General features: G+C 38.5%; 1 protein-coding gene across 1 annotated transcript; it reads left to right on the plus strand.

Annotated features, from left to right (window-relative positions):
* The first annotated feature begins 866 nt into the window (after positions 1–866).
* Positions 867–19,317, plus strand: SNRNP48 (small nuclear ribonucleoprotein U11/U12 subunit 48). Its single transcript, XM_004464550.4, has 9 exons — positions 867–1,080; positions 5,245–5,358; positions 5,610–5,670; positions 6,507–6,581; positions 11,304–11,492; positions 12,448–12,569; positions 14,769–14,857; positions 15,260–15,424; positions 18,456–19,317. The coding sequence occupies exons 1-9, from the start codon at positions 922–924 to the stop codon at positions 18,502–18,504; spliced, it is 1,023 nt and encodes a 340-aa protein (XP_004464607.1). The 5' UTR covers positions 867–921; the 3' UTR covers positions 18,505–19,317.
* The last annotated feature ends 6,096 nt before the right edge of the window (positions 19,318–25,413 follow it).

A 25,413-nucleotide genomic window follows, 5' to 3' on the forward strand; every position in this document is an offset into this window, starting at 1 on the left:
GAAAGGCAGCCTCTGGCCATAACCTCCATCGTCTACAGGCTTGGAGGCAGCCCAGAATCTCCCAAAAACGAACAAAGGAGCCATATAGCAGTGGAGCAGATAAGGGCCTTCACCCTCTCCCGGACCAGGTACCAACAACCCCTCCCACATTCCAAGGGTTGTATCCAGAATACCCTACTTCCTAGGCCACCACCCCCTAGCCATTTGGCCCCAGGCTGTACTCAGTTTCCCTGTATTGATGTGCTGTATAAATTCATATCCACCACCCTCCAGGGTCCGGCTGAAGTCTATTCTTAAGACTCCCTCTGTTGGGAGAGCTTCTCAATAAATATCCTGCCTGCAATCATCAGTCTCCATGTCCCAGTGAGTACTGCTTTTCTCCAACACTATAAAAATAGAATGGCTCTAAAATACATTCGGGGTAGAGTTATGGACATTTGAACATAAACCGTATATAAATATATGAGGAGTGGAGTAGCTCAACTTATTTTCAAATAATTTAGCAAGATCAAGTGTGTGGTGTGCATGTGTGTGAAGAGCCAGATAAATGTGGCAAAATATTAACAGGTAATGAACTGGAAGGAGAGCCGATGGCTCATTGTATTATTATTTAAGCTTTTCTGCAGATACAAATTATTGTTTTTTTTTTTTTTTAAGTTTGGGTATAAGAAGTACTGCTATTGAGAGAAAACAAGGTATAGATGCACTGAAGAGCCTCTCAAAAAAGGCGACATCTAGAACAGAGGCCAAAACGCCGTCTCCAAGCAACAGCTCCCGCCCCTTCCGGAATTCTTCCTTATTGGCTATTCCAGTCACGTGGCAACGTGTCAACGTGCCGACGTGGCCCCGCCCCAGCTCCCAGAGGCCTGTGCGCGCCCGCAGGCCGTTCAGCGGCTTCCGGCTTTTTGGTCTGCCGCGGCTATGGCGGATGTAGCTCCTCCCGTGGAGGAGCGGCGGCGGCTGCAGCAGGAGCTGAGCGACTTCGTGGAGAGTTGCTGCCGGACGCTGGAGGAGGTGACGGCGTCGCTGGGTTGGAGCCTGGACCGGCTGGACCCCGGGGAAGAGGAGCAGGCGCCAGAGGTGAGGGGCGCGGGGCCGGGAGGCGCGCCCGCGGGGAGCGTCGGGGGCCCTTGGCCTGTGGTCCCCTCTGGGCTTGGGGAAAGTCACACCAGGGAGCCGGGGAGGCCCGGGGGTATCTGCCGAACCAAGGTGAGCTAAGAGGGAATGGCAAGTCTGGAGCTTATTTAGAAAATAAGCGACTGGGTCTCAGGATACTGCGGGCAGATAGAGGTTTAGGCGATTTGCTTTGTCATCTGTAACATGGATTCCGCAGCTGGCGCTAGATTCGGTGTTAGGAGAGCTGGTGAACTAGTCCCCGACCCTTTCTGGACCTTAAAATTGCGCTTCTGACCGAGACAGCACAGATTCTAGGGTTATTAAATATTATTACTAAAAGATATTAACCAACAACACTCCTGAACATCGCAATTACTTTTAAAAGAATGTATGCAAGTTCGTTATCCTTGAACAGTCTAGTTTTTTATTTATTTATTTTGGCGGGGTGGAGGAAGGGACGTGCTCCAGTGTGGGGTAATTCATATAATAAACTTTATATTTAGATAAGCTTTAGGTTACATAAAAGTTACATTGAAAGTGTAGGGGCTTCCCATATACCCCACCCTCTCTCCTTCCCACATTTTCCTCTATTAATAACATCATACATTAGGGTGGTACATTTGTTACCATTAATGAACAAAATAGTGAGGCATTGCTAACTATGCTCTATAGTTTACATTTCTCACTATACATTTTGTAGTATTTGACAAAATGTGTAATGGCCTGTATCTGTCATTGCAATACCATGCAGAACAATTCTAACACCCTAAAATGCACTGTGTTCTACCTATTCTTCCTCCATCTATCCTCAGAACTTCTGGTAACCACTATTTTTATATCAGTGTTACAAATTCTTCCATTACAACAATAATGGTGATGCCCACTCTACTTCAGATTGAGACGGGGCTTAGATCCCATGGGGTAGATGGAAGGAGCTGTCTTGCTTGCAGTTGTTGATACTCTTGTGTGTTGGGATGGGGGTCGTCCATCCTCATCATTTTGTTAGTTGTCCTGGGCAACTACAATAAATTGGAGAGTGGGTGTTGGCCACATGTCTGCTAAGATTCAAGGCTCAACTGGCATATGAACAGAACGAGGATTTAAGTCCCTGGGACATGTATTTAAGGGTATAGTGCTAATTATAGGTTCAAATAAAAGGGATAGAAGAATCAGATGTAGGGAAATTATACATGAATCTAACTTTTACATTGGGGAAATAGGTTATCATATATTCCAAGGTAAGGCGCACTGATGGGATGCTGATTTCAGTTGGTTGTGTGCCTTGCCATGGTGTCTGGATCCCTGTTCGAAGCTTTGTTTACTGTGGCAGTTAGTGAGATCTGCCTGAGAAACGCATAAGTATAACCTCCGAAGTGACCTCCTGACGCACTTTGAAATCTCTTAGTCATAAAAACTCGATTGTATTTAATGTTTCCCCATTTTGGTCAAGGTCATTTTCCAGATTCACCGCTTGTTGGCACTTGGTATTACTCCTTTGATGCCAGGGAGGCTGTGTCCCACGATGGGCTGGCAGGGAGAGGGAAGATAGTTTATTTGCTGAGTTTGGCATAGAGAGAGGCCACATTTGAGTGACAGGGAGATTTTCAGGAGGTAATTCTTTTACAAGAATAAGATTCAAAGTATAAGCATTAATATCAATGTAGGTTAATTCATGATTTCTAATATTTCTGGTTTTACCGTGCTGTAATAATTTCTCCCAGCTTAAGTTGCCTAAGCGATCTGCTGAGGCATTTAAAGGATATTTGATTTCTATACAAACTGTTCACTTTATTTTATAAGATTGTAGTGGCCAATTTTAAAAAATCTTCATAATTTGTTTAAAAGGATACTGAAGCTGTGAATTCTATTGAGTGGGGCCTCTGAAACCTTTCCATACCATTATTTACTCAGCATTGTAGCAGATTTGGATTCTTTGTATTAACATTTAAAAAGCACTTTCTACATGCCACTTGCTATACATTACCTCATTTAATATGCATAATAGCCCAATGAGGTAGGTACTATGCAAATGAGGAAACAGATTATAATTTGTCCAAAGACTCAAAGCTGGTCAGTGGCAGTTAGGATTTGAATCCAGGCATTCTACCTCCTGAGTCTATGTTCTTAATTGCCATGCTGCCTCTCTAATACTCTTTTGTAAAGTTCCAGAATTCTGAAAATCAGCTGTGGGGTTACATCTAATTTTTACAAAACCATTATCTGATATTCAAGGGCATTACTGGTTTAAAAATCCTGGTAATATCACAGTAATATCATAATAATAGTATAATATCATAATTCCTAGAATAGGTGCAGTCCATATAGTTAATCAGTCTTCACTTTTCTGCTAAAGTGTTTTAATACTGAATGTCCTCAAAGAATTTACTGTCTGGTGGTGGTGAAGGGGAATGCAGGGAAGAAGTCATTATGTTATAATGTGGTAAAGTGTCAGATGGGTGGGGTTGGAATTGCTGTAGTATATATAGGCTATTGGAGGTGGTGGGACAGCAGAGACTTTTCTGAACAAGGTGAATTCTAAGCTGATTATTTAAACAGTGAGTGGAATTAGCTAGGTGAAGCACAGAGGAGACATCAGCAGCATGTGTGGAAGGCTAGAGACAAAGGTGTGACCAGACCAGGAAACATCGAGTAGGTAAGGATAACTAGAGGATAGGGTGTAGAGATGGAGGGAAATGATGGGGAGAGGCCAGGTTGTGAAGGTCTTGTCCGCCCTATTAAAAACTTTCAATTTTTTCTTATGAGGGCAATAGGGGGATGCTTTTTAAGTCAGGACATATCTTAACCATATTTGCCTTTTGCTAAAATAATAATTGCTTACATTAATTGAATGCTTACTGTGTATCAGGTCATGTTCTAACTGCTTTATGTGTATAAAGTTAATTATAACTCATTCATTCTTCATAATAGCTCTGTGAGGGAGGTCCTGCTATTTTATGGATGACAAAACTGAGGCAAAAAGAGGTTAAGTAACTTGACCAAGCTCATATTACCGTAAGTGGCAGAGCTGATCATGAATATAATGAGTTTATTTTTGGTCATACTGGATTTTCAGTACCTTTAATGTAAGGTACTCGAGAGAAACGAGCTCTGAAGATCTGGATTTGGGGCATCATCACCATATGATGAAAATTGAAGCCATGTGGTCTTCTGTAAGCGTATATTGAATGGTAGCAGGTCATTGGTTAGACCTCCATAGAATACCAACATTTAAAGGGGGTCAGGTAGAGCGATTCTTTAGAGGAGACCAAGTAGAAAGTACCAGAGAAAGGGAAAGAATCTGAGTGTATCAGGATGACAGAAATGGACAATTGGGTTATGACCTTCCAGTGTTCAAATATTTTAAGGACTGTGACAGCCTTTGGCTATGGTAACGAGAAGGTTGTTAGGGAAGTGGACTTGGCTCAATGGATAGAGCATCTGCCTATCACATGGGAGGTCCAGGGTTCAAACCCGGGGCCTCCTGACCCGTGTGGTGAGCTGGCCCACATGCAGTACTGATGCATGCAAGGAGTGCCATGCCACACAGGGGTGTCCCCCGCGTAGGGGAGCCCCATGTGCAAGGAGTGCGCCCCGTATGGAGAGCTGCCCTGCGTGAAAGAAAGTCCAGCCTGCCCAGGAGTGACACAGCACACACGGAGAGCTGATGCAGCAAAATGATGCAATAAAAAGAGAAACAGATTCCCGGTGCCACTGACAAGAATAGAAGTGGACACAGAAGAACACACAGCAAATGGACACAGAGAGCAGAAACTTGGGGGGCGAGGGGGGAAATAAATCTAAAAAATAAAGGTTGTTAGTGGTCCACCAGCATTGGAATGATGGGGTGGCAGTGAGTGGGGAATGGCTGGTAGGTGAAATTGTTGAGACAGTGAGTACAAAGAAATCTTTCAAAGAGTTAGGTTTTGGAGGGGGTGGAGAGAGAGCAGAGACTTTAGAGAATGGGGAGTTGAGGGAGTTTTAAAAATATGCACACATACGTACACAAGTTTGGGAGAGGCATGCAGAAGAGTTATTGTATAGTACCACTCAAGTATAAATGTTTTAATGGTGTAACTATTCCTTTAAATATTATGTACCTTCTTTTTTGCTTCTATTTGATTTTTATAGGATGAAGTTGTGATATGCCCTTATGATTCCAATCATCACATGCCTAAATCGTCTTTAGCAAAGCACATGGTATCGTGTAGATTGAGAAAACTGGGCTATACCAAAGAAGAAGAGGTACCATACATTTTCTATTTATGTATACATTATGTAATTCATGCATTCATAAATTTACAATACATGGAAAGTATCGTGAGGTTTTCTGATATAAAATAATGACTCTCATTTGTAGGGTAGATGGTACTACCTAAGTTCACAAATTATTGCAAGAAATATTTAAATAATAATCTATTGCTAGTTTGTGTCAACTCTTAAGATATTCAACTGTCATATTAAAAAGTGCTAAGATTTTTTTTTTAACTGTCTAGAGTGAGATGTATAATCCGGAATTTTTCTATGAGAATATGAAGATACCTTCATTTACTTTGAGTAAGTATTATTAGATTAAAATTTTTAAATCTATTATTTTAGGTATTGATTTTTCATTTCTGAATTATCAAAAGAATGGATTTGATAAGCATGCTTCTGATTAGTTAGGAAATTTCGTACCTTAAGAGAATGTAGGATTAACTAGTTAACAGTGAAACTAGATCTCTAGTTCTCTTAATCTGAAATTTACAGGCCAGGCTTACATTTATAGCAGTGAAATCCTTGCAAGGTTTCATACAGTAGAGTCAGATGCCTGCCCTCTTGGTCATAACAAAAATCTGGGCTCTCAGTTCGAAGGTAGAACTGCGAAGGAAAATGTATCCCAGGTGTTCACAGCATGTTGGCATTGTGTTTGCATGGGCTCTGCTGTCAGGTTGCCCTGATTCAGTCTCTGGTTTTGTCACTAAAAGGTGTGTGACTTTTAGCACTTTAACCTGTCTGTTGCCTGAATTTCTTTATAAAATAGAGGTGATGGTAAGAGTACCTCAGTAAGGATAAAATGATACATGTAGTATTTAGAATAGTGCCTGAGACTTAGCTGGGATTCAAGAAATGTTAGCTATTATTGGTTGTTAAAATTTGTAGCAGCTACTTCTGTGTGCCTGATTATAGTGTTTTCTGAATTGCTTCAAGTCTGGGTTCCTTACTCGAATATAGCTAGATCTGAAGGAATTCTGTGTTCAGATTAGGTGGACAGGGATGTTAGTGTTTTCTTTGTTAGTTGACTCTCCATAGAGCATAGCTTGGAAACCAGTACAGACAATAATTTAATTGTGAGCACTGAGGACTCATGTTGCTTTTATGGTTTTTTTTTGTTTTTTTTTTTTGTTTTGCAGATAAGGATTCACAATTCCAGATAATTAAACAAGCTAGAACTGCAGTTGGAAAAGATGGTGATTGTTATAATCAAAGTAAGTAGCATCATAGTTTGAACTTAATAATCAATCAAATTATTTTTCTGCCACAAACACATTACTAATTTTCTTCAGGAAAAATCGTCTGAAAACAATTACATGGGAAATGTTAAGTTTTATATTTAACATTAGGCTAATTGCTTGGTTTTCAGTTTCATTTGTTAGACATCTCCAGCTTAAATACACTATTCAAATAAATTCCATACTCCTGTTGGATGAGAGCATCTTACTGGGAAGTGCCTGTCTCTTGAGATGTTAAAATGTAACGTGAAAGGAGAGGTTTAGGCTAGAAGGATCAGTACCCATGGCTGCACTTAGAGAATTGCCCCTTAAGTGAGTTGGTTTTTTAATCTTTTTGGATCTTAGAATTCTTTGAGAATCTGATGAGTACTAGGGATCCTCTCTTCAGAAAAAAGCACAAAACAATTTCATACATAATTTCAGAGGGTCTGTGGAGGAGCCTTTCGTGTCGGGCTTTGTAGAGCTAAGTGAAGAGCTTCTTCATGGGACTTACTTGAATAGACACCAGGGGGAGTTTTCAAGCATGAGCTTTGAGAAAATTGAAAGAAAAATTTAATCCATCGAAGACAAAGAAGTGAGTGAAGTAATAGATTTTAGGTTTCTGAACCCAGGTCTCTCACATCTAGCCAAAGCATGACCGGCTCTCTAATAAAAGGATTTATGAATTGTCTTCTTTGAACCTTCTGAAAGTTACTCTCTCTGGACTTCTTCCCTTTTTTCCTCCCTCATTTTTCTGGCTGAATTGTATTCACCAACCTATAGTTGTTGCTTTAATCCTTGTTGAAATTCAGGGTCTTTTACCCATCATTCTTAGCCAATATCTGCACTCGAATTCTTCTTTTTTTAAAAAAGATTTATTTATTTATTTCTCTCCCCCCCCTGTGTCTGTTCTCTGTGTCTGTTTGCTGCATCTTCCTTTGCACTTGATTTCTCTCTGCTGCACTGTAGCTTCAAGAGGAGATGCCATTTCACCTGTAGTCTGTCTGCAGACAGACTAAGGGTTTCTCTCCCTTACACTAGCCAGAGCACAGTTCATACGTTTCCTATGCCTTTCAGCCAAATGCCTGGCTTTGTCTTTGAGGGAGACGTGCGACGCGTCTCATTTGGACAGATTACTGAACTCTGACCACTTGTCAGTTTTGGCTCTTGTTGCTGGTTATGCCCATTACCCCTGTTTAGTTTAATGGACCAAGGAAAAAGAGATTTGGGTGTTTTTGGGGGGGGCGGTCAGTAGTTAAAGGGCTTTATTTGACATTTATTTTGATTTGTTAAATTTGTGAGATGAAGAAGTAGAGGGACACAGAAGTTAAGTAATGTGCTTCTGCTAGGTAATAGCAAAGCTAGAACTAGAACCAAGAGCTGAATTTTGACACAAACTGAACTAGGTTACTCTGTTTTCTATTAGAAATTTTGTGTTTAGTGAAACTTATGGATCAGGATTCTAGATGTTGCTCTGATTTATTCATTATTTGTTATGTCGGTTATTCATATAAGTGGAATAATACCACAAACTCCAAATCTGTACATATTTTACTGCTCCTATCAGTAGATTGTTTATTCTACTTTGTATAAGCCTGTTATAAAGAAATGGACTAGCTCTTTGGTCTTGTGCAAATGACTTCTCTTCCCTGAGTTTTTGTTTCCTTATCTGTAATTTAAAACTGTTTTATATAGAGAGATAGAGATAATGACTGCTAAACTAGTTAGCACTAGGTCAATAATTGGTAGCTATTGTTGTATAAATTAAAATTAATGTATCGAAAACAATATTAAAATGATGAAATGAGGGAGAATTTAGAATTTAGACGTGTTCTGAGTTTTTAATTTATATAACTGAGTAATAAAGCAGATTTGGACTTTGAGCTTGGTTCTTTATAAAATCAGTTACTCTGAATGAATAGTTCTTTCAAGAGATAAGAAGAACTTTTATTACGTTTTGAATTTTCATACTGTCTTTACAGTCAGAATTAATTATTAAGAGTAGCTTCTTATATCATCTGCAGTCCTCTCTAAAATTTATCTTTTCATCCTTTGTAGAATTCTGTAATTTCTGAATGGTGATTTTTTTTTTTTTGTGGCCCTCTTATGTCTTAGATGTTTTTAAACTTAATACCCTAGGACAAGAATCTCTTTTAATATCTTTATTTTTGATGTATTTACTTTGAAGGAATAATGACTAACATGAAAAAGTTCACATTTCCCCATTTAATTTATGGTATGTTTGTTATGCAGTAAAATTTAGGTTTTAATGTCGTTATATGTATTCTTTTCATCCGTCATGTCAGGTCTAAACTCAGTGTATTTATTTCAGTCCATTAAGTTTTGTTGAACAGCCCATTAGATCTATTTACTTATTTTCAGATACAGTTACTTTGGTTGACTTTATAACCAAAATGTAATTTTAGTCATAATCATTATATATTTAGTGGTTTCTCTTTTTCTTTCACTATTGAAGATTCAAGTTATAGTAGTTTTATTTCATAAAGTATATTTGAGTCATGGACATGATTGGAAGATGAGTGTGCTATAAAAGAACCCTTAAAGAGATAGGATATAATTGTTCTAAGATCCAATCTACTACCACTTGTGAGACCTTGGGCAAGTCATTTCACTTCTATGGGTCTTCATTTCTTTATCTCTCATGTCGGGGAATTGACGCCATATGAATTCTTCCAGATCTAAAATTCTGATTTTGTTTCTTTGAAACAGTGTCTCTCGCTAGTATTATATGTCATATATTTAAGATGACCTGTGATGGCAAAAGTGACTGACAGGGAAGGATGAGAATTGGAGTTATTTTAAAAAATATATTGCTGCAGAATTATTATAATACCACATTCAGATGTACCTCTAAATCATATAGATTATTGGCATTTTGAAAATTTACATTTTCTATGAATATAAACTTTTATTTAAATGTCTTTACACATTTTTTTTGTTAGAAATATCTGTGTCTGAATGATTTTATTGCAGTTTGTTGTTTAATTTTTCCTGTACTTCTTCTTTTTCAGTAATTGGGGTGAGTATAAAGAGGAATTAGAAACCTGAATGTACTCCTTATTTAAAGATATGCAGTATCCTTTTGCAAATGATATCCTTTTAAAAGTATCATTCAACTTTCTAAACTGTATTTTAATAGTTGTCAAAGTATTATAGGCTTGATTTGAAATTTTAGTTGCATTTCACGCAATTTAGGTATCTTGTCTTTACCATAAAGAAATTTTGGGTGAATAAATCAAAGAAAAAAATATTTTAAGGAGGAAATGTTTAAAAACAATGGCCAGGCAAAAGTTTTGTAGAGCTTGTTTGTAACACATTATTGTATTGTTTTCTAATCTTTGTATATTTTTCTCCCAGATTTTTATAGCCTGAATTGAAAGGAATTAGGCTTATCAAAGCTAATTCATTTTTATATTATAAAATTAGATGTATCGATACTTCCACATAAAAACGCTTTTCCTTGTGCCTTTCAGAACTAGGGTAAAATTGACTGACTTGAGAGGGAACCTCTCCTCCCCACTAACTCCAAAACCCTCCGACTAGTATACATGGCCATTGTTATTATCCGTAACTGTCATAATGGGGACTCAGATTCAGGGTAGTGCTCCTCTTTCCTTGTAGACAATGTCTCTCTCGTGTTGTAATGCTCAGTTCATAGTATGCTGTTATTCAGTTCTTTTTTTTTTTTTGCCTCTTGACCTAGGAAGTTAATGAGGTTAGACTTTACCAAGTACAGGTATCTGGGAAGAACTACCGATTTTACATTGTTCTGTGAATCAGAGTGATTACTTTAGGGTAACCTGGCAAACATTAAAAGAATTCCTTTAGTAGCTCATGTTCTTTGCATTCATCAGTGATAACTAGAAAGAATCATATTAAATTGTTTTTTTACAGTTATGGTCATTTTTTATTGCTTTGAGAAAATTTGAATCTCAAAACAAAATTTTTCTTCAATGTTTAATACATCATATCAAGGTATTGTATTTACTTTTTTTCATTAATGAGCAGATTTTAGAAAGTTCTGTAACTCTTGGGGGGGGCACAGCTATTAACCTTTTCCTAATTAATTAGGTTATGCCAATATCCTTCCTCCTCAGAAAATACAACAGGTTTAAGTTCTCGAATTAAACCTGATCTGAGGAAGTTTGGTGTTTCTGCTGTTAATTGTTTTTGACCCCTAACTATTAAGTCAGTGCACGAAATGTATTTTGAATGTTGAAAATCTAGCTTGATGCCACATACAAAAAATATATTGTTTACGTATTTTCATACTTTCATAATTTATTTTCAGAGGTACCTATCAAAGCTGTTTTTTGTTTGTTTTATGGTAAAAAGCTTATAAACATAAATTATCTTAGCATCTACTTTCGTAATGTGCATAGCCTTCATGAAACTGTCACCCAAAAGGTTTTCTTAGAGGTTAGCCAGTATGACTGCCTGCCTCCAGGGCTCTCTCAATGCTGTGTGTAGAGGCAGCATACGTCCACAGTTTATCCTTTCTGTGGATCTGTAGCATTCCGGATAAAGTTTTTGTTTACCATTTATCTCATAGATTGGTATTTTGTATACATAGGGATTACTGTGAAAAAATGTGTTAATACTACATTATTATAGTCCATGTTTAAAGATGAGTAGTAGATATTAAGTCCACAGTTCTTCATGTATTGTTTATTTTTTGTGGTTTTATTTTTACTTTAGGGATTTATTCTTCCTTACCTGGTGAAGTTCCTCTGAATCACAAGCGGTTTGTTTGTGATCTAACCCAAGCTGATCGTCTTGCCATCTATGATTTTGTAATTGAGGAAACAAAGAAAAAATGCTCCAATTCACAAATCATTGAAAATGACAGTGATCTCTTTGTAGACTTGGCTGCGAAAGTCAATCAAGGTTTGAGATGAATAGCATAGTTTTACATTTCTTAATTATTCTATCCTTTGAGGTTAATACGATTTATTTGCCAATCCATTTTGAAATGAGTTGAAATAGAATGATTTTGCTGCCTTTGATATTTATATATATTAAGATGTTTATTTAGCATATAAAATGTTAATCTCTTTTACCTTAAGCATACCTTCCTTCTGTAAGAGTATTGTTTCCACTGCTGTTACAGACCATGTTAAACATTCTTAGTTCATTGGATTACTTAGAGGAAAGGAGTGATATAAAACCCAGCCCATTTTGGAGCTTGGGAACCTCATAATTTTTTCCTTAAGATTTATATATTTATTTATTTCCCCTCCCCCCCAGTTGTCTGTTCTCTGTGTCCATTTGCTGTGTGTTTTTCTGTAACTGCTTCTCTCCTTATCAGTGGCACAGGGAATCTGTTTCTTTTTGTTGCATCATCTTGTTGTGTCAGCTTGCTGTGTGTGTGGCACCATTCTTGGGTAGGCTGCACTTTCTTTTGCGCTGGGCGGCTCTCCTTACAGGGTGCACTCCTTGTATGTGGGGCTCCCCTATGCGGGGGACACGCCTGCGTGGCACGGCACTCCTTGCGCGCATCAGCACTGCGCATGGGCCAGTTCCACATCGGTCAAGGAGGCCCGGGGTTTGAACCGTGGACCTCCCATGTGGTAAGCGGATGCCCTATCCATTGGGCCAAATTCGCTTCCCTTATATTTTTTAATGTAACATTTTTTTGTGTGTGATCTATGTATCTTTAAAAAAAAAAAAGGACAATTAAAAAAAATCCCTAGCCCATTTATGTAACGTAGAATTTTTAGAATGTTTTTGTGCACTAATTGAAACATTTGAAATATAGGATGATTGTAGTATTCCTACATGCTAATTCATAAGAATTGAAAAGCTCTTAAAGATAAAATCATATTATTTATTCTTTTATTAGATAATAGCCGGAAAAGTCCGAAATCTTACCTAGAAATCCTGGCAGAAGTGAGAGATTATAAAAGGAGACGCCAGTCTTATAGAGCTAAGAATGTTCATATAACCAAGAAATCATATACGGAGGTAAGTTTCACATAATCTTGTAGAGCTTTGTTGAGAACAAAAATTTCCCTTAGATAATGTTCTAAGTTATATACAGAGGTTTTGCCATCATAAAAAAATAAGTCCTTTTGAGAGTAAAGTATTACAAAGTGATAAGAACATGGATTTTGGCTTTAGATGTACCTGAGTTTGAGCTGTTTATTGTTGGTTGACTTGGGTAAATTATTTGATCTCTTCAAGATTTGATTTTTTAAAATTTCACAATATTAATAGGAACCTTGAAGGGTTGTGACAATTGAGATAATGCCTGTGAACACAGAAATTGCTCAATAAGTGTTCACTCTTGTCTTTTTTGGTAGAAATTTTATATACTCTGCTAAATCCTGGATCTTAAGAAATGCCTGGTATAAATTATGCATTAATTTCATGGTGTATTTCTAGACTTATTTTTAGGTATCATTTAATAGAAAGAGTTGATGAATTTTTGGTTCTTAAACTGCCTACCCCTATTCTACAAATTATCTCCTCATTGAATCTGCAATTGTTCCCACGTTATTTCTTGCTTCTCTCTGTGATTTCAAAGACCTTCCATAATCTGGTTTCATTTACCAAGGGTTTTGTTTTGTTTTGTTTTGTTTTAGTCAGCCATGTCTCTTAAACTATATCTCGATTACACATGGTTATTCTTAAATACATGTAAATATGCCTTCATATGTGTTTTTTTCTCACCTGAAATGCTCTTTGTTGCCATTGTAAATCCTAAAGAGCTTTGAGTTCCCTGTTTCCACAGTATTCCAGATGTTACTAGTTGCTCAGCCATGCCCTGGGTTCTTGCCCTTACTCTGTGTATCACAGCTTAGCACTTAATCTTATGCTCTTCTTTGTTCTGTTAAAGAATGGGTTTTAGACTTCTCTGTCTCAGTAGAGTTCTGGGACCATATTCTCCTACCTGAGTGAGTGTTATAGGCCCTCAGATACCTGCTTAGTTCATCAGTTGTTTCCTCTCTGAACTTATAACCTTGTAATCAGTTAGAAACGTTGCTGCTAGTATTTTTTATAATTTTGGGGTTAACTTTTTATTATGGAAGTATTCAAATATATACAAAGTAGATGGGATACTATGATGAACCATTTTGTACCCATCACCCAGCTTCAGTAGTTACCTTCTTACGTCCTGTCTTGTTTTATCTGTACCTTCACTCATTAATAAGGGAAACAGGCATTTCAAAGTGAAGATTGTGCTAAGTGCTGAAATAGAGGTAAAATCCAAATGCTGTGGGAAAAGGGAGAGAGTCTTTGTAAAAGATTAGTATAAGCTTCCTAGAGAAGGTGGTGGTTAAGGGAAAAGGAGAAGCAGGGAGAGGTAGATGACTGTCTCTGTGTCGCCGTTTCCCCTGTGGCAGCAGACCCTGTGCTACTGTAGTAGACTGTGGAGTCTCTAAGGAGCCACAGGCTAGCAGAGAGCAGGAAGTGCCGTGGCTGGAGTGTGTTCCGGTGTGTGTGATTCACACCACTACCTGGGGTAGACCGTGACTTGTCTCAGGTTTCAATAGGAGAGTATATTGGAGAAGAAGTAGTGGATAAGGGTTTTCCAGGTGGAAGGACTGGCATTCCTAAGAGTAAATAGAAGTAGAGAAGCTTTTTCAGAGACCCCTTAGTAATCCAGGGCGACTAGAGCTGAGGGCCTCTGAAGAGCTGTTTAAGGAGGCAGGCTGGGTTCTACTACTGGTGTAGAATTGGGGAGGACTTCGGAAGTTACGTTAAGGAGTTTGGACTTTATTTTATTACTTAGGGAGTTATTGAAAGGTTTGTTTTTGTTTCTTTTTAGCCAGGAAGGAATACACTCAGACTGGAACTATAGTGTATTGTCACTGTTAAGATTTTTCTTGTCTCAAGTAATGAATTAATTTAAGAGTAAATTAATAAATCGTTACCATTTGTTCCTGAATACTTGGTTTGTATTTCTTAAGAACAGGGATATTTTGTTACATAATCACAGTGCAGTTATCAGTTTTAAAATTTAACATTGGTACAGACTTTTTATCTGCCATTCATATTCCAGTTTGATCCTTGCCTTTTTCATGTTCTCTAGCCTGCATGTGTCCATTATATTTTAGCTCTTAGTAAATATTTGAGTGATTATTAGCAGCTAACTTTATAGTCTTAATTTTTTGCATGGATTTCCCAGCCATCTGAAATTTTGTGCTTAACTCTCCTAAGGTGATCCGGGATGTGATCAATGTGCACATGGAAGAACTCAGTAGCCATTGGCAAGAAGAGCAGGAAAAAGCCGAGGACGATGCTGAGAAGTACGTCATTGCCTTTATGGTTGAAGATAACTCTATTTTAAACTTTTTACCAATACTTGCTTAACTAAGTTTCAGCATTTCCAAGACCATTAGTAGAACACTAAAATTGATCAAAATGCTTGTGGTTTATTGTTTTAATTTCTCAGGATTAGTATACCAGAATTGTTTCATGACATTGTCCTTTGATGGTTTTGAGGGACAGCCATATTAATGAAATAGCTAATATATCGTAAGAGCTATGAAACTTTGACTACCCTCTTATATGGACTATGAGATTACACGTTTACCTAGACTCACTCTCATTGATCTGATACAGAATACTGGCCATCAGGCTCGTTTGTGTAAGCCTTCATACTGGAGATCAGTGATTAAAACTGACTAATGTTATTTTCTGCCTTTTAGGAAAGAGGAAAGGCGATCAGCTTCAGTAGATTCACGGCAGTCTGGTGGAAGCTATTTGGATGCTGAGTGTTCACGGCATAGAAGGGATCGGAGTAGGAGCCCACACAAACGAAAGAAAAGTAAAGATAAGGATAAAAACTGGGACTCAAGAAGAAAGAAAGAGAGGTAAGCCAAACACACATGATCCAATGTAGATTACTTTTGAAAAGTAGAACAGATCCTTCTGTTGTAGATCATGCTGGGAAAGTAGATTGGAAGAGTTGATTAATGTAAGGAGATGAAGATTCTTAACATATCTCATATCCAGTTCAAATACCCATAGCTCTAGTGACGTAGTTCTCTACATGCATGATTTTATACTGGTTTCACTTTTTTATCAGTCGTTTCCTAGCCAGAGCATATGAAAATAAAGTCTAGAGGTAGGGAGTTAATTATGCAAAGGTATTTGCTTAGATCCTTTCCTTCTGTTCTTTCCTTTCTCCCTTTTCATTCTTTCTCATTCTTTCTCTTGTTAATTCCTCAGCTAAAAGGTGTACAGGGTCAGAGAAGATGCAGACTTTAACCTCAGTCAGTTTTTCCCCTGGTGATATCTTTGATAACAGCGTTGATAGCCGGGGGGGTGGATATATGAACTGATACCAACATAATTTTGAATCATTTGAGATCTATTCCTATACATGTATACCTCACAGATATTGCAGGTCTGGTTCCAGACACGCTAAAAATGAGTATCTCAATAAAGTGAGTCACGTGAATTTTTTGGTTTCCCAGTGCATATAAAAGTTATGTTTACATTATACTTCAGTCTATTAAGTGTTCAGTAGCGTTATGTTTGAAAAACAATATATACCTTCCTTAAAAAACATGTTATTGCTAAATGGTAGCCATCATCTGAGCCGTCAGTGAGCCGTAATCTTTTTGCTGGTGGAGGGTCTTGCCTCAAGTTGTTGGCTGCTGACTGGTCAGGGTGGTGGTTGCTGCAGGTTGGGTGACTGTAGCAATTTCTCAAAATAAGGCAATAGTGAGGCTTGCTGTATCTTAGCTAGATCTTCTAGATAACATGCTGCAGCTTCTGCCATCAGCACTAGCTGCTCCACCTCGTACTTTGTATGTTTTGGCGGCATCGGCTTTGTTCCTTAAACCTCATGAACCAACCTCTGTTAGCTTCAGATTTTTCTTTGGCAGCTTACTCACTCTCTCAGCCCTCTTAGAATTGAAGAGAGTTGGGCCTTGCTCTAGATTAGGCTTTGGCTTTAAGGAATGTTGTGGTTGGTTTGAGCTTCTGTCCAGACCACTCAGACTTTCTTCATATCAGCAGTAAGGCTATTTACTTCCTTATCATTTGCGTTTTCACTTGAGTTGGCACTTTTCATTTCCTTCAAGATTCCTGTGCATTTACAACTTGGCTAAATGTTTGCATAAGAGGTCTAACTTCTGGCCTGTCTTTGCTTTCACCCTGCCTTCCTCACTAAGCTTAGTTATTTCCAACTTTTGGATTAAAGTGAGAAATATGCCACTCCTCCTTTCTCTTGAACACTTAGAGGTTATTGTAAGATAATTGCCCTAATTTCAGTGTTGTTATGTCTTGGAATGGGGAGCCCTGAGGATAGGGAAAGAGGGAAACAGCCAGTTAGGGGAGCAGTCAGAACGTATACAACATTGATCAGTAGAGTTTGCCCTCTTGTACGGGCATAGTTTGTAGCATTGCAAAACAGTTATGGTAGTAACATTACAGATCACTGTAACAGATAAAATACTAATGAAAAAGTTTGAAATACTGCAAGAATTACCAAAATGTGACACATGCGAAATGAGCACACATTGGAAAAATGCTGCCAGTAGACTTGCTCGAGGCAGGGTTGCCACAGACCTTCAGTGTACGTAAAACGCAGGAACTGTGAAGTGTAATAAAGTGAGGTATGCCTGTATTTCCAGAGGCTGACTGGATATAGCTCCCCTGGTCTCAAATTCATCAGGTCTGTAACTGAACAACTTTATCTTTTTTAATCTGTTTCTCTCATCCTGGCTCTAGTCACCTTAAGCTAGAAATGAGAGTCATTTTAGATTCTCCTTTCTTTTCCTTTACCTAACTGCTGTCAGTTTACCTGAAGGTACCTCACGATCACCTCCGCTTTGTCTCTAGTGCTGTCTATCTGGAAAATGATAGACATTTTCCCACTTGTTCAGCCTGTCTCTGACTTAACCCATGTGAATCTATCCCCTCCACTGCCAGAATGAATTTTCTCCTCTTAAAACTTACTAGTGGGGAAAGTGGATATGGCTCAAACAATTGAGGTCCTGCCTACCACTTGGGAGGTCCTGGGCTTGGTACCCTTGGAGAAGATGAGCAAGACAATGAGCTGTTGTACAAGATGATGCAACAAGAAGACACAAAGAAGAAAGACAATGAGAGAGACAGCAAAGCAGGGAGCTGAGGTGGCTCAAGCGATTGAGTGCCTCTCTTCCACATGGGAGGCCCCAGGTTTGGTTTCTGGTGCCTCCTAAAGAGAAGATGAGTAGACACAAAGAACACAGAGAATGGAGCAGACAGCAAGCACAAAACAACGAGGGGGGAATAAATAAAAATAAATATTTAAAAAACCCAAAATTCATTCGTGGGAAAATTCAAATTCCTTCGAAGACTCTCAAGACTCCAAAAACAGGGAGAGATTCAACCTTTGATCTTGCCACTGCTCCATGAAATGCATAGCTTAGGCCCTAACCAGTCTGAATTATTCCACTCTGTCACATCTGTGTCTTTCCACAGCATGCTTGGCAGACTCCTACCCATCCTCTGAGATCCTGCTCAGTTGTATCTGTGAAGCTTTTGCTTGCTTATTCAAGCAGAGTTGATCACTTTTTCTATTTTATCATTACCTTAGCTAGCACATACTTGTTATTGTACTTCTATTTTTAGATACACAGTGCTTTTCAAATAGTGGACCCTCATCCAACCCTCTGCCCCTGGCCTCTGAGGTCAGGGGTTAAAAGACTGATCTGCCATTTGTTTTGTAGGCTGAAAGCTAGCTATGATGTAGTCCTTTTCTAAAACTAGTATTTGCTTAAGAATGCTGTTTGATTCATATTCCGATATTTTGTAATAGTTATGTACAATTTAAGTCTTAATTATCAAAGCTCTGATAGGAAGATGACCGTTGTTTATAATGGTTTTTTATCCTCACCCCTTTCTTTTCAGGGATGGAGAAAGACATCACAGTCATAAAAGAAGAAAGCAAAAAATATAAATGACGTTCTTGTGCATGTATTAATTATACCATGGAATCCATTGTGCTGAGATCTTCATTATGATTGCTTTGAGTTGGGAAATGTATTTTAAGGTCTCTAATTCTCAGATCATTATTTTTCAGTAAATACTTAAGCTTCAATCTGTGAGTATATTATTATGCCTGATAACTGCTTTCTTTATTGTTATAGATGATTTGCTTCCTATTAGTGATTTTGTTTCATTCTTTTTAGTATTTATCATAAAATTCTTTAATTAAAAAAGCAATATCTAATTATATAAATAATACACAAATACATTCTCATTGTAAACAGTTAGACCTGACAGATAAGGCTAAGGTACTCTTGGAACACCACCTGCAATTCCTGTGCACGTATCAGAGGAAACTGCTGTTTACTTCCACATTGGTGAGTTTTAATAGGGCAAAAAAGCACGCAGAAGAGGCATAACCCGGCTAAATACAGTGTGATAGAGTCATAGGATACATTACTCTTGGAGTTCAAAGAAATAAACATGACCTATCTTAACATGGATAGATCTCAGAAACATAATGCTAAGTGAAAATAGTCGCAGAAAGATATAAACAATTGATTTCTATATCAAAAACCAATACTATACATTTTCAGTGGTTATATATGTATATAAACATGTTTTAAAGGCCCAGAGAATCCACCCCAAACGATAGCCATGGTTATTTGGAGAAGAGGGGGTAGGTGGAAGCCGGGTTTGGGAGGGTGTCTAGCTTTATCCACAATGCATTAATTTTAAAAATGTATCCATATTTCATTAATGAATTAAAAATTGCTTAAAACAAGATACTGTCTTTGCTTTTTTTTAAATCAACTTTATTGTGGTATTATTTACATGCAATAAAATGCACCCACTTTAAGTGTATGTTTTAGTGAGTTTATAAATATATACCCCCACAATCAAGATATGGAACATTTCCATCATCCCCAAAGGTTCTCTTACATCCCTTTCTCAGTCATTTTCTCTCAAACCCAGCCTCAGATAACCACAGTTCTTTTTGTTAATAGAAATTAAATGTGTCTCTTCTAGCGCTCGTGTCCGTGATCTGTGCTCACTGTCTTCTTCCACTCAGCTTATTTTTGAGGCTTGTCCATGTTGTGTGTGTCAGTAGTTCATTCCATTGTACTGCCGTGGAGGATATTCTTTTGTATCATGGGTCCTTCAAGTGCAACTTTGGCATTAAATGTTAAGTATCTCATGTCCAAATGGCAACTTACCATGGTCTTGAATCTTGGAAACCCAAGTTAAAGATTCCTTTGTGGTTTCCAAATAGAAATGAAACCAACTTGACAATGACAGAGTAATTAGATTTAGATCAGAGTTGGGGTTAGGCTTCAGGATTGGAAAACTGCTCTCAGATTTCTGATTTGGAAATCAACCGGTTGCCTGTCAAGATATATTCTTAATATAGCCAAGAACTTGATTTCTAAAAAGTCCTAAGAGCATGAACTTGGGAGTTACTGTAATGTTGAGCCATATGAAGTTGCTGCTTTTGTTGGCTAAAACCACTTGAGTTATGTTCAATTTCATAACATGATTATGATTATAGTGATTTTACTAACTGGAAGAAACTAAAGAGTAAAATTGATTGGCATACTTAATACTAGAAGACTTAGATTAATACTTAGAAGAATACTTAGATTAATATAAGGTTTTTACTAGAAGAAGAAAATAAGTGGAAAGGAAATTATTTAAAATGTAACCAGAATTCCCTAAAGTGCAGATTTGTAAGTATAGCATCAAGTTCTGCAAACAATCCAATAGAATATATAATTAGGTGGAAAGAAACATTGATCCTTGAAAGCATTAATTTTTCATACTTTTATCTTTGTATTTCAGACTCCTTTATTGGGTTATGAGCTCATTTAGAGGAGGGTTTATATTAATACCTTCATTAGTAACTCCCCTGCCTGGTATTATTGTAATAGTTATTCATTTGTCATTTTAGATTTTGAGAAAAAGCTAACCCATCACCTGATACCTAATTTTGTTTCATAAAGTGCTGCTAATTATTATTTTGACTACTGTGTATCCTACCCATCCACCAAGTAGCAATCTGTACTACTTGCTGTAAATAAGATTATCTCCTGAACTCTAACAGTACTAATGCTAGTTAACATTTATTGAGCACTTACTATGTGACACTGTTGAAAGCTCTTTTAAACTTAAATTTTATACAACCTTCTGAGGTGTCAACACTATAAACCCCATTTTAGAGGTGAGGGAGCTACTTTCCCTAGTTCTCAAAAGAAGTGATGGAGCTAGAATTCAAACCCAGTCAAGCTCCAGGGTCCATCTCATATTATAGTCACTTATGTACCACTTCTATCCCCAACTAGGTTTTACAATTTGAAAGTAAGATACAGTGATATTCTTTGAATTGCCAAGTGCTTGGCTTAATTCCTTGAATGATGTAGGTGATTATGTTTATAAATGAGGAAATTTAGTCATAAAGATGCTGATACTTCATCATAGAGTAATGCAATAAAGATTGGACTAGATTCCCTGCTCTTAAATGTTATCTGGGGAAGCGAATGTGGCTCAAGTGATAACGGCCTCTGCCTACCATATGGGAGGACGAGGGTTTGGTCCCTGGGGCCTCCTGGTAATAAAAAAGAAGAGAAAACATGCCTGTGCGGCGAGCCAGTGCCCACGTGGAGAGTCGAGTGTCCACGTGGGCCTGCGTGGGTCCGGTGCGGTGAGCTGAATGCCTATGTGAGGGCCCATGTGACGAGCCAGTGCCTGCACAGTGAGCCAGTGCCCACAGAGTGAGCCAGTGCCCATGCAACAAAGCTGAGTGCCCACGTGGTGAGCCAGTGCCCGCACAAGTGAGTCACGCAGCAAGATGATGACACGATAAAAGAGAAAGGAAGGGGAGAGTTAAGGTGAAGCTCGGTAGAGACCAGGAACTGAGGTGGCATAATTGACAGGGAATGTCTCCACAACAGAGGTCCCCAGGATTAAATCCTGGTGAATCCTAGAGGAGAACGATGAGAAGACAAAAATAGAAATAGATACAGAAGATCACAGCAAACGGACACAGCAAAAACAGTAGGGGAGGGGAAAATTAAAAAACCAAAAACATCATCTAAATGTTTATTAACTGTATCATGGTAGTCCCTGCGATTTCATGGCAGACTTCTTATATACCAGAGTTCTCCAAACTCCTTTATGAAGTCCAGAAAATGGACCATTTTTCTGCCTAGCATTTTGTTAAAAACATCACCCTGGTCCACAAACCAACTTAAATTGTACGAGCATACCTCATATATTGCAGGCTTGGTTGCAGACCACCACAATAAAATGAATATTGCAATAAAGTGAGTGCCGCAAATTTTTTTTTGGTTTTCCAGTGCATATAAAAGTTAGTTTATATTATGCTGTTGTCTATTAGTGTGCAGTAGCATCTTTTGTCTAAGAAAACACAATGTACATTCATTGCTAAAATGTGTTAACCATCGCCTCGAGGTTGATGGCTCCTGGCTGATGAGGGTGGTGGCTGCTGAAGGTTGGGGTGGCTGTGGCAGTTTCTTAAAATAAGACAACAATGAAGTTTGCCACACTGATTGGCTCTTCTTTTCATGAAAGAATGTGATGCTATTTGATAGCATTTTACCCACACTAGAACGTTTTTCAAAATTGGAGATATTCCTTTACACTCCTGCTGCTGCTTTATCAACTAAGTTTGTGTAATATTCTAAATCCTTTGTTGTCATTTCAGCATTGTTCACAGCATCTTCACCAGGAGTAGATTCCACTTCAAGAAACTACTTTGCCTATCCATAGGAAGCAACTCCTCATCTGTTAAAGTTTTATCATGAGATTGCAGCAATTCAGGCACATCTTCAGGCTCCACTTCTAATTATATTGAAATTAGGCCAAGTAATAACCCTGATGGCTTCTTCTAAGTGTTCAAGTGAAAGGAAGAGTTGCATGTCTCTCACTTTAAATCAAAAGCTAGAAAATGACCAAACTTAGCGAGGAAGATAAGTTGAAAGTGAAGATAGGCCATTTTTCCAACAGCACGCGCTCACTTCGTGTCTGTCCCACTTGGGTAATTCTCACAGTATTTCAAACTTTTTCATTGTATGTTATGGTGACCTGTGATCAGTGATCTATGATGTTACTATTGTAATTGTTTTGGGGGGCCACAAACCACGTCCGTGGAAGACTGAACTTTATCGATAAATGTGTGTGTTCTGACTGCTCCATGGACTGGCACTGACAGACTTGTTTGATGCAGGTTTGCCACAAAACTTCAGTTTTGTAAGAAGCAATATATGTGGAACACAGTAAAACGAGCTATGCCTGTATCGATGCCATTTAGTTATGCACCCAAGTTGATTGCATTGATCAACCTCACATAGGAAGATTTCACATGAAGACACGCCACCACAAATCTCACTGCCTCTTCTAACATCAAGACTACAAATACCAAATTCTTGAGGGAACCTCAGCCAACATAAGGAAGTTAGACTGAAAAAAGTAGCATCAGCTTTATCCTACATGCATTATCTGTTCCCTCATTCCATCCCACCTCCTACTCATTTTGAAGAGAAAGCAAGGGTTTGGTTTTATGCAAAAAAGAAATGAAGCTTCTCAAAGACTTAGACCAATGGTGATCACTTCAGTTTGGGCATTGATGACATTCAGTAGGTAACTGAACTCATCACCTGGCATTTTAAGGTAGATCCATGAACTCCAAGTTCCACTTTAGTATGGCTTGATTGAATAATCTCAAACCTGAAAAAATTACTTGACAAGTGGGAATTTTTTTTGAGGTAAAATATCTTAAATCGGCATTGAAAAAAATATTTTCTGATCTATGTATTGTGCAGAAATTTTAATTCTATAAAAAATGCGCTAAGGTCTTTCCCCCTTTATTCTATGGACATTTTCATGACGGAGGAATTCTGGGGTAAAACTTTGTTGCATAACTAAAAATCATATCCTTTAAGAGTTGCTTGAGTATGTTTGAGGCCAGTTTCCTTTTATGTAGCTTGCTTTTTCATTTGCTGTAATGGAGCTGGTAGGTGTGTTCATTATTAAACTAAAGATCTTGAACTCACACTTGTTTTTATTGCATTAGTGATTGTACTTCCGCTGTAGACTCAAATTTGGGAGTTTGGGGTATTAAGAAAAGCCCTCACATCTTTTGAATATCTGGATTAGGACCAGTAATTTCTGATGTTCCATTTCAAGAAGAATGAAGGAATAAGATTTGCCAGCCACAAAGGTTGAGAGCCAGATTCATCTCAACTGGGTCACATTTCCATTCTAAAAACAAGTAAGGCCATCTCAGAGAGAGTGCTGTCTCAGAATATAAATTCATAAGGTTATGCCTAGTCCTTTCAGTTTAATAGTTCAAGGCAGGAAGTGCTCTCAGTTTACTGAGCTGTTCCTCACACCATCTGGACAATGTTAAGAAAGGCTTCAGGGGAAGTGGATGTGGCTCTAGTGATTGAGCTCCCACCTACCACAGGGGAGGACCCAGGTTCAGTTCCCAGTGCCTCCTAAAAAAAGATGAGCAAGACAACGAGCAGACGCAACAATATGATGCAACAAGGGACACAGGAGGAAAACATGATGAGAAACAACAAGGGAGCAGAGGTGGCTCAAGTGATTAGGCGCTTCCCTCTCACATGGGAGTTCCCAGCTTCAGTTCCTGCTGTTTCCTAAAAAAAGGCAGCCTGCAACACACACAGCAAATGCAAACAACGAGAGGATGAGAAATAAAATCTTAAAAAAAAAAGGCTTCAGGCTCCAGGGCCCTGCCTCCTCAGGACCTCATCTGGTGGCACTGTTGAAGGGATTTGTGCTTGAATATGATGTTAGTGAGGCTAATTTCCTGTAATCATGGAACGTTGGTAACCAGCTCCTCACTTCAATTCCTATTCTGGAATGAGAAAAGTAATTAAGGGAGCTTTCAGGAATACAGAGAGAGGCGGAACTGGGGCCTGCACTTTATTTGGCATTGCTGACACTACTTAATACAAATGAAACACTTTTATTTTAAGTAATATATTCCACCTACTTGCAGGAATAGCCTTGATCCAAGAGGGCCTGGGATGAGTCGGATAGATAGACTACAGGTTCTGCCTCTTAGCTATGTGCTGCTATTCCTCATCTCCAGATGGAGAATAACAATATTCCCTCCAAGGACTGTGTTAAGGCTGAGAGAGAATGAACGCAACTGACCTCACATAGCGCCTGATACAAATACCTGCCATTAATATGATTTGTAACACAGATGTGAGCTTTTTCTTTCCACTTTGGTGTCTATGTCTAGTTTTGCTTATGGGTCAACCTGGATACCTCTTCCCTGGCCCTCACAGAATCCTCTCAGACTATAGAATTAATTTCATGAGGAAGTGTGTATGTGGGGTGCCTCACGTCACCACCTCTAGGGCATGTGTACAGCTGGTACACATCTGTATGACCAATTTTTTTTTTTAAGATTAATTTATTTTCCCCCTTCACCCCCTCCTGCCCTGCTGTTTTTGCTCTCTGTGTTGTCTTTCTCTTTTCTTTTTCTCTCCTCTAGGATTCACTGGGATTTGATCCTGGAGACCTTTGATGGGGAGAGAGGTACCCTGTCAATTGCACCACCTCAGTTCCTGGTTTCTGCTGCGCTTCACCTTGACTCTCCCCTTGTCTCTTTTTTGAGGCATCATCATCTTGCTGTGGGACTCAGTGGCGTGGGGCACTGACTTACCATGTAGGCACTTGCTCGGGCCCTGACTTGCTGTGCAGGTACGCTTTCTCTTCTTCTTTTTCACCAGGAGGACCCAGGGATTGAACCCAGGCCCTCCCATATGGTAGGCGGAAGCTCTGTCATTTGAGCCACATCCGCTTCCCTGAATGACCAATATTAAAATAC

The sequence above is a fragment of the Dasypus novemcinctus genome, chromosome 22, assembly GCF_030445035.2.
Source record: "Dasypus novemcinctus isolate mDasNov1 chromosome 22, mDasNov1.1.hap2, whole genome shotgun sequence".
Lineage (NCBI taxonomy): Eukaryota > Metazoa > Chordata > Mammalia > Cingulata > Dasypodidae > Dasypus > Dasypus novemcinctus.

What these genes read in the sequence shown, in the direction of transcription:
- SNRNP48 (XM_004464550.4), top strand. Translation starts at nt 922, where the DNA reads ATGGCGGATGTAGCTCCTCCCGTGGAGGAGCGGCGGCGGCTGCAGCAG. An exon ending in GGCTGCGAAAGTCAATCAAG is followed by an intron (nt 11,493 to 12,447) that starts GTTTGAGATGAA and finishes TTCTTTTATTAG; the next exon opens with ATAATAGCCGGAAAAGTCCG. An exon ending in CCAAGAAATCATATACGGAG is followed by an intron (nt 12,570 to 14,768) that starts GTAAGTTTCACA and finishes AACTCTCCTAAG; the next exon opens with GTGATCCGGGATGTGATCAA.